This window comes from Sinocyclocheilus anshuiensis, unplaced genomic scaffold (assembly GCF_001515605.1).
Source record: "Sinocyclocheilus anshuiensis isolate Anshui unplaced genomic scaffold, SAMN03320099.WGS_v1.1 scaffold205, whole genome shotgun sequence".
NCBI lineage: Eukaryota > Metazoa > Chordata > Actinopteri > Cypriniformes > Cyprinidae > Sinocyclocheilus > Sinocyclocheilus anshuiensis.
Window position 1 is genome coordinate 1,529,594 of NW_015536497.1, and position 10,471 is coordinate 1,540,064.

General features: G+C 38.0%; 1 protein-coding gene across 2 annotated transcripts in view; it reads right to left on the minus strand.

Moving 5' to 3' along the window:
* lrrtm4l1 (leucine rich repeat transmembrane neuronal 4 like 1) overlaps nt 1–10,471 on the minus strand; it is a 43,624-nt gene that overhangs the window by 14,762 nt on the left and 18,391 nt on the right. The window contains exon 3 of one of the 2 annotated variants that reach the window (XM_016485203.1): nt 9,400–10,467. In XM_016485203.1, the coding sequence (XP_016340689.1) occupies nt 9,400–10,467 (1,068 nt within the window). Of the gene's footprint in view, nt 1–9,393; nt 10,468–10,471 lie in introns of those variants that run through there. The other variant, XM_016485208.1, reaches the window with a different exon arrangement.

Sequence of the window (10,471 nt, forward strand, 5' to 3'; positions counted from 1 at the left end):
CCGCTACTTTTAAACTGTTGCCATAGGTTGATTTTCCCAAGTGGATTAAAGGTTTGAAATATTGCATAAATTACATCTGACTGAAATGCATGTATTGAAACATTTTGCATTTTACTTATGATAAAACTTTCATGGACTTCTACATTAACTGTTCCCTCCTGGTGGAATGACCTGCCTCAACACCACAAAACACACTGCCCTCACACACATGGAAAACAAGGATGGCTATGTTCAAATGCTGTTTACAGATTATAGCTCAGCATTCAACACAGTGGTTCCTTCAAAGCTCACCTTGGTGTGCCACCCACCCTCTGCAGCTGGATTCAGAACTTTCTATCAGGCAGACCACAGACAGTCAGAATTGGGAATCACACATCCAAAACCATAATCATAAACACAGGAACTCCACTCTTTACCCACAACCCAGAACAACACCAGAATCATCAAATTCGCTGATGATACAACAGTCATTGGACTGATAACGGGAGGTGACGACTGACGAGGCAGCATACAGGAGGGAAGTGCCTGACTTAGTGACGTGGTGTCAGGATAACAATCTCTCCATGAATGTCAACAAAACTAAGGAGATGATCTAAGGAGGAAGAAGGAGCAGCACTCAGCACTGTGCATTGGTGGGACAGAGGTGGAGAGAGTGAGCAGTTTCAGATTCCTGGGTGTTCACATCACTGATGATCTTACTTGGTCTCAAAATATTACAGAGCTGGTCAAGAAATCACATCAACGTCTGCACTTTTTGAAGAGGCTGAGGAAATTTGGCATGTCAAGACAAATCCTCAGCAACTTCTACAGGTGTGCGATCGAGAGTGTCCATCACCAGCTCCATCACGGTATGGTTTGGCTGCTGCACAGTACAGGATCGTAAGGCCCTACAGAGGGTATAGTGAGATCAGCTCAAGTTATCACTGGCCAGCCTTTCCGAGACCAGAATCGTCAAGAGAGCCATCAGTATCATCAAATGCATTCGTCACCCACAGCACAGACTTCTCACACTCCTACCATCAGGCAGACGCTACTGGAGTGTCAAAGCCAGAACAACAAGCTTCTACCCTCAGGCTATCAATCTCCAACCTACCTCAACAGGCATATTCGCCATGTTTACATTGCAATAAACACTTCATATATATGTATATACTGTACACTTACATACACTTTATAAATACTGTATATACTATATGCTTACGTTTACATTACATAACACCTATATATACTGTAATATATATAGTATAATGTAATATATATATAAATATATATGCTTTATAATATATAATGTATATATACTGTACTGTATGCTTGCATGTTTACATACACTGTTTATACTGTATGTCTACACTGTAGATTCACACTTATATATGCACACACTGTACTAATGCTTTTGTAATTGTGTAACTTTTGTATTGAGTATTTGTGGTCCTTGTATTGGCCTTTGTATTTTGTCCTCACATTCATGGCCAGGCTGCTAGAGGATTCTCAGAGTAAGAATTTCATTGTATAGTGTAACAGAGTGTTTTCTGTACATATGACAATAAAACTCTTGAATCTTGACTGTATGAGCCAAACACTAAGGCTCCACTATATCAACAAAGCTGCAATGCACATTAGTTTGTCATGATGGGGTTAAAGTGTATGTGCACTCATCAAATGAAAACTTGAATGCCATTTTGAAAGAGTTTAAAGGGGATGTCTAATGCTATTTCATGCATTCTGACTTATTTACACTGCTAAAGAGTTGGATTCTCATGCTAAACATAACCAATGTCTCAAAAACGAGTTGGATGTATGTCCTACCATCAGGCAGACGCTACTGGAGTGTCAAAGCCAGAACAACAAGCTTCTACCCTCAGGCTATCAATCTCCAACCTACCTCAACAGGCATATTCGCCATGTTTACATTGCAATAAACACTTCATATATATGTATATACTGTACACTTACATACACTTTATAAATACTGTATATACTATATGCTTACGTTTACATTACATAACACCTATATATACTGTAATATATATAGTATAATGTAATATATATATAAATATATATGCTTTATAATATATAATGTATATATACTGTACTGTATGCTTGCATGTTTACATACACTGTTTATACTGTATGTCTACACTGTAGATTCACACTTATATATGCACACACTGTACTAATGCTTTTGTAATTGTGTAACTTTTGTATTGAGTATTTGTGGTCCTTGTATTGGCCTTTGTATTTTGTCCTCACATTCATGGCCAGGCTGCTAGAGGATTCTCAGAGTAAGAATTTCATTGTATAGTGTAACAGAGTGTTTTCTGTACATATGACAATAAAACTCTTGAATCTTGACTGTATGAGCCAAACACTAAGGCTCCACTATATCAACAAAGCTGCAATGCACATTAGTTTGTCATGATGGGGTTAAAGTGTATGTGCACTCATCAAATGAAAACTTGAATGCCGTTTTGAAAGAGTTTAAAGGGGATGTCTAATGCTATTTCATGCATTCTGACTTATTTACACTGCTAAAGAGTTGGATTCTCATGCTAAACCTGACCAAAGTCTTAAAAACCAAAAAAAACATTTATCTCTCTCTTTCTCTCTCTCTCTCAAATAGCTGCTGTCTCACTTTTAATTTAAATCTCTACCAAAAAGAAGAAGAAGAAAAAAATCAGGCTTCCCCATTGTCTTCGCCTGAGGACTGTACATGGTTCCAGCTGGGGCTTTTAATAAAACGTACAATACAATGTCCATTTGAGGCAAGCCTAGAGTTATTTACAACAAACAAACTAGATTTGAGTTAAGACTTTCACGCTTGGTTCACCAGAAGTGGAAAAGTCTTTACATTTGGCTTAATTAGTTAAACTCATCCTACAGTACACATAATCATTTCTTTCACCTGTCTGACCATGTGGCCTAGTTTTGTATTTATTTTTGAAGAGACGTCTGTTTGAGGGTAAAAGGAGAAACTGAAGTTTGAAAGACATGTTCTACTTCTCAATACCTTTGAACTGTTAACTTTTACTCTTTCTTCACTTGCTGTTATGGTCTCAAGTGCCTTAAAAGAACAGTGTACTCTCCACAGATGATTGATTAATACATGAATGGTTAAGGTGGGGAGGTGTGAAGGAAAACTGCTCTTAAAAGAACAGCTTTTAAAAATATAACAAATGTGAATCATAAATTTCATAACATTCATAATGATGCCCTCTTTGACATCTAGAGGCATTAAGTATTTAATGGACGTTTTAGTCTGATGAGAATCAATGTGCATGTGCTTTTAACTGGTAAAAAAAACTGGCTTACAGTAGAGAGATGACTGATACAGTATCACACTACTGTCTCCAAAAATTGTAGGGATGTTGCAGAAAATCCAATCATGTCATTCAATCCATCAGTAATCTGCACAGACCCAAGCACTAGTATTGATGATACCTTTTTATTACCTTAAACAGGTTTTTTGGAAGCCACTGAGAACAAAAATCATGATTTCTAAGCATATTTTTAGGAAAGTACTGCAAAATTGCAACATTGGTCATTTAAGATTAAAAAGGGTCACCAACAAGCTAGGAGGCTGAAATTTGAAAATGTAATTTGGAAATATTTATTTTGCTTTAAATTCATCTACACATAATAATTGCTTTAACCTGACTTAGGAAGGCATAGTTGCTCTGGCCTAAAGAGTTCAATCTCAGACCTCTCAGACTTTATTTAAAGCTTCATAAAGATATGACAAAAATCATTTTCTTTTTATGACAAACAAAAAAAATCTGAACAGGCTCAACTATCTGAAGATAGAAAAGATATTGGCCCACCGTTGCATTTTATTTTTGCTACACTTTTTGCTGAATTTTGAGTAAAATTTAAGAAGAAATATCTTGAATCACTAAACACATTACAGTTCAAATAACCAAATTATGTTAAAAAGTATTAGCAATTGTGTCACAGTGACCTTGTTGTGCAACTTTTGTGCAACTTGTGTGTTTTTAAACTGTTCCTGGAATGCAGTTCAGAGTATCAGCTACTGTAATGATAACACTAAAGTATTATTGCTTTAAAACAAGAGCTGCAATTTTGCTATAGTGGGTTTTCGAGAGTTAAAGATTATCAGAAATTTCAGAATGTCTATATATCACACCAGGGCCATGTTTTTGTAAGGAATCACGCTAATTACTGATTTAGCTACATCTTTTGTTCATGTGTTGAAGTCTGGCGGAATCTATTCAATAGTCCATGAGTTTGAGCGAGGAAAATATGTCAGCGTCCTTGCATGTTATTGGGCTGACAGTCTGCCAAGAACGGAATTTAAACAAACAATAGATATTGAAGCACAGTGGGTTCAGTACACCGCCTAAAACCCTAGTATCATCAACTAGTATTTTAGACAATATATGTCAAAGTATCTATACAATTTTCATCTTAAGTACTGATGAAAAAGGGTGAGTGAATAATTGTTAAATCAGAAAATAAATTGATTGTTTGAAACTGCTCTCATTAAACCAGGTGTTATATACTATGAGTATTGTTTGCTCAAACAATTACAAACTGTGTATATTCCTCTACTGTACGTCAATTTGGTTAAAAGTGTTTGGTAAATGTATAAAGGTAACACAAATGCAGCACTGAAAAAATTAAAGCAAACTGTACAAAAAACAAACAAACAAACAAATAAATTAATTATATTACTACTACTACTAATAATAATACTAATAATACATTTTCACAGTTGTGGAGTATGTTTCACAATAAAATATTATTTCAGTCTTTTTAATCATGCAGGAGCCTAAAGAGCAGCTGACTGTACTCTATACTTTACATTTATTCCAGATATATTTGAAGCATGTTACCAGTCACACTGTGATTTTATTTTCACGTACTGAAAATTCAGAACCAATGTGTCTGAATCTTACTAATGCATTCTGTGGGAAAGGAGCAGATGAATAAGCTCATTCAAGTCCAAAGAGCTGCCTGAGCTTTCATTCCTTCTGCCCTTCCTCCTCACCACTGCAGATTCTATTACAGACCAAAAGCTTCAGCACACTGTGATACACGGGTACTGCTCATAATCAACGCGTCTTACTAGCATCCACAGGGACAGCCTCCACTGTGCATGGCCTGAAATGAAAAGCTCTAAACCCGGCACAGCAACACTGTGCTCGCATAAGCAGAATGGATGCTTGCTCTTGTATTATTCAACATCGCCAGGAACCAGTACAACAACAAAAACAAAGGTTCTACTGAGACCAAGGACCTGAAAGGTCTAGTAAATTATGCTGTTATATTTAAATTGTTTTCTTTAATATTGATTGGTAAATATACATATATATATTTTTTTTTTTTCTCAGTTCTTTGTAAATGTTTCAAAGGAGCAATATTTTCTATTACACACCTCTTAGCTGCTCTGTAATCAGACATATGTAATAATAATAATAATAATAATAATAATAATTTATTAAATTCCATAAAAACCAAAAACACTTGAAAGTAAGCAGCAAAAACATGGGTAAAAAAGAGATTAAGTAATTAAGATTAGGGGCAGTCGTGACCTAATGGATAGAGAGGCGGACTTGTAACCCGAAGGTCGCAGGTTCGAGTCTTAGGTCTGGCAGGGATTGATAGGTGAGGGAGTAAATAGCCAGCTCTCTCTCCACCCTCAATACCACGACTGAGGTGAGACCCTTGAGCAAGGCACCGCACCCCCAACTGGTCCCCGGGCGCCACAGCATTGGCTGCCCAAAGCTCCGGGTGTGTGTTCACGGTGTGTGTGTGTTTGTTCACTACTCACTGCTGTGTGTGTGCACTTGGATGGGTTAAAATGCAGAGCACAAATTCCAAGTATGGGACACCATACTTGGCCACACGTCACGTCCTTTCCTTTCCTTTAAAGATAATGGTATGTAATATTGCAGACTTTCGTATTTCATGTTCTTTCTAGTTTCATGCTAGGTGAAAAAAATCTACAACGATATGAACTCACAGAATGATATTGGTGGACTCACTCCCAAGACATGACATAACATGAATTTACTACTAAGTTTGAGTTGGAATCGTTTAAAAGAGTTTAAGTATAAAAACAACAATGTTGTAAAAGCAAACTGGTGACCAGTTGTAGTGTGATATTTTAAAGACTGAAAAAACTTCTGACAGCCCTTGTTTTTATTGAATAAAATACAGGGTTTTTCCTGCATAGAGAATTACGAGGTGGCTACCTGTAGCTTTCGACACAACTGAGGCAGGCAGTCACATGCAAGCTATACTAAACAGCATCCACTAGGGATTTTAATCCAAAAGTGTGCACATTTGGAGAAATACTGATATCTGTACACGCTTCATATTTCTTTGGACATAATCATAATTTCTATTAATTTTCCACTGAATGGTGCGACCTGATGAGCATTAGCAGCTTCCAGCGTTGTCTGCCTATGCTTTCTCTTGCATGATCGCTGTTATGTCACTCATATTATGTGTTCATAAACTGCCCTGTCTCTTTCAATGACGAACTTTCACATTCTTTTCCATACATAGCAAACCCAGAGAAGTGTTTCTGCATGTGAGACATAAAGCTAATAAACACATGATTATGATAGTAATGATTTGTATGTGATTTGTGCATTAGATCGCAACTGGAAGATATTAAAAACACTCAATGGCAGTTTAAAGTGAGTTTAGAGTAAAAGTGTAGTATTAATCTTATATTGTCTCCTGTATCATGATGCTAATGTTAGCGCTAATGCACCTGTTACTCTGCTGTGATTATACGTATTTCATGCATTTTGGCAAAATAATTAATGTAAGGTCATAAAAAGTAGTTTTCTTTTATTTTGTAGAAAGACTCTTAATAAAAAATGGATAAATTTGGGACCAAAGCAATGTGGGCCAGGAGGCATTGGACTATGAGGAGTGGATATATATTGCATTTAATGTTCAACAGGTTAGCTTTTTGTAGAATATGCTTTAACTTGATTACTGTTATTTTCTTCAATCATCTAATTATTAGAACACCTAAAATATGTTGTTTGTAAAAAAAGTGTTTGCTACAGCCAGCTGAAGGCATGGTACAAGTGCATATGTGCACATGATCAGGATGTTACCACCTCTGCCTCATTCTGAGCCAGGATAAACACTGGCTGAAATATATTTTATGAAAATGTTGAAGAATGTTAAGAATGTACATGTAGAAATGTGTTTAGAATACAGACAAAAATATTGAGGCTAAATTGTGAATGTGAATATTTGTACAAAGAACTCGCCAATCACAAATTATGCTGTGATATGTGTATCTGCACTGCCTCTGGACCTTAATGGCCGATGCATTTCAATGCTGGACAAGGAAAAAAAACAGACATTCAAAAAAAAAAAAAAATTAATAATCTCTTTGTCAGTGGGTGAAAGTTCACATTCAATGTGAATAGTTCTATTGGAATCCATTGCCTCTATTCAAAATCTTCTTCTAAGACTTAGACTAAGCAACGGTAAGGAGACTTTGGGAGGAAAAGAACTCGATTCACACCTGTCATTGTAAATGGCGACAACACTGGGGTGGTATAGGCCTACATGTGGTCCACCCATTCAATAAGCTGGTATGGGTAGCAAAAACAAACTCCCTGTATAAGAAGGGGCTGCAGCACCTAGGCAGGAGGTGCTACAGGGCTCTAGCTTAATCAAGAAAGGTACCTCAGTCCAAGACCAAACTTCATTCCCCTGCAGGTGGTGGCTGAAGGCAATGCTGTTCAGACTTTTGGAAATCGTGAAAAGCATCCATATCATGGAGCTCCTTCTTCCATGCTGCCATGAAGGTGTGAAACTTTCTCTCAGCTGAAATTTTTTTGAAAGAAGTCTAGCTGCTGCAATACCTGAATTTCCTTTATGGGATCAATAAAGTGTTCTCTTGCTTTCTCACAATTCAAAACAAGATCTTCTTGGGGTAACACCAAGTGCATTGACAAGGTGCAAATGAATCTGCCATGTAACCACCCACTTTGTTATGGAGGTGGTGTTTTACTTAGAATCTCTAGAATAACACACTAAAACTTGAACAGAAAATCTGAAGCATCAGCCAAAAGGAAACTTGTATTGTTCAGACATGCTCTGTGCACATAATGATTTTACAGATTTTTACAGACTATTCCTGGCTGATAAAACTTGAACAGAAAATCTGAAGCATCAGCCAAAAGGAAACTTGTATTGTTCAGACATGCTCTCTGCACATAATGATTTTACAGATTTTTACAGACTATTCCTGGCTGAACTGAAGTAGATTCACATCATGGGATTTTGCACAACTGTTAAAAGCAGCATCTTCACTTTACGCTCAAGACTGCTATGAACGCTGGTGAAAAACGTTACTATATTCCTGCCTGTCATCACCGATGTCATCCCAACATGATTAAAGCAGTCATTGCTTTGCACATGAAATATATCCAAAATTAAAATTCAGCCTTTAAAATCTTTCAAAAGACCTGAATAAAAACCAATTATGGATTTAGACAGATAGAGAGAAAGATGCTTTTAAACACATGACATTAGAAAGTAAAGAAGGAGCCATTTTGCATGTTCTAATGGGTTGTGACAATCAATATATCATTGCCCGCACTGCAATTTTAATTATCGACAGATGTCTTTTTTAAAAAGTTCTTTCTGCTGTACTCTCAGAAGCGAAATGATGCAAACCCATTCCTAATGCAACGGGCAGGGATTTTACTGTCTGAAAGTGATATTCACTTGAGATGTAAAAGGGTTTCCGAAAACCTCTGATTTGATTATTATTATTATTATTAGTGTCCCAAACACAAAGCATACTAATCATAATCATTCAGTCAAACAAAATGAATAAGCCTTGCACGAATGAAATAACGAGGCCAAAACCAAGAGGTGTGCGGCAGGGCAGTGCTTTTTGGTAAAGAAACCATTGACTCCTGGTTTAGAGTTAACATTTTATGACAACATTAGGGATGCACAATGTTTCTGTGGTCATACTGATATCACTCAATAAATGTGACAGACTGATAATGTTAACATTATCAGTCTGATAAGTAAAAAATGCAGATATATTTAATATGATGTTTGGTATCCATATGAGCATGTAGATGACTGGAATTTTAACTGGACTGGACTGACTGTTATCAGCTTCAAAATTTAAATAATTATTGGTATCAGCCAAAAATGCCCATACAGATGCATACTGAAACAATATGTCTATCAATTAAAAAAGTGGAGTCAAGGAAAGTGAGACAATCCCTTTCATGAGTCATTTCAAGTCAAGTCAAGGAGTCAAGGGTGCTTACCTTTGCTCTGATGAATATTTGCAGCATGCACAATGGAGAATTTACCTCTATTTCCTGAGTCGTTCATTTGGCTTGATCTGATTTGATTTTAGGCTGCTTTCACATGTCATACCTCACATTCCCGGGAGCCGGATATGGTGCAGGTGCAGGTACCTGTCCCATTACCCAGCACCTCCAAGGCTTCCGGCGTGGCTGCAGGATTGTAGCTCATGTAATATTCCTGGAGCTGGGAGCTCAGGTTCTGTTCTGGCTCCTGACTCTTTTTCCTCCGCTTTCGGCCCACTGTACTCTCCTGCAGCAGTCGGGTGGCACCGGGGTAACGTTTCCAGGAGACATAAATTACCGACAAGACAAGGGACACTGAGAGGAACAGTGCCACCCCACCCATCACCACCTTGTGAAATGACACATTGTCTTGCTCAGGAGCTGGTGTCACTCCTAAGCTGTCGGATGATGAGGGTGTCCATTGACGGGAGTCTCTGGGATCTGGGTTTTCACGGCTGGGGAAGGTGGGACGTTGAGGCGGTCGAGGATGGGGAGGCGGAAAAGGCGCCTCAGAGGCAGGTGAAGGCAGGGGTGGAGGCGATGTTGTAGGAGCCATTGTTGGTTCAGGGGTAAGATCAAAATTTGGATCAAAGGTCTGCAGATACAAAGGTGATTGAGCAGTAATTTCATAATCATCACAGTCAATGTAGCTCTTTGAAGCCTCCATGACCTTCTCCCCTTGAAGGTGCTTAGGACTGCTGCAGATTATACTAGTGTCCTTGGTGCCTCTAAAATTCTTGAGCCAGACAACAAGAGGACAAATGGCTGGTCCACAATCCCACATGTTGCCTGCAAGGCTAATGGCTGTTAGGGAGATCCAGGCAGCCACAACCTCCTGAGACACATTGGCCAGTTTGTTAGACTCTAAGTTGAGAACCTGAAGATTGGGAAGGCATTGAAATACTACAGGATCTAGAACTTGTATCTCATTGCCAGAGATATCAAGCTTTTGCAAGGTATACCAGCTCCACGGAAGGCCTTGGTTGATAGCTCGAATACGGTTCCATTGTAGATACAGGGCACGAAGGTTAGCAAGGCGAGGAAAAAGAAAGAAGTTGATTCGTGAAAACTGATTATGCTCCAGGTGGAGCTCCATAAGTCGAGACAAACCCAGGAATGCCGTACGAGTAAGAACCCGA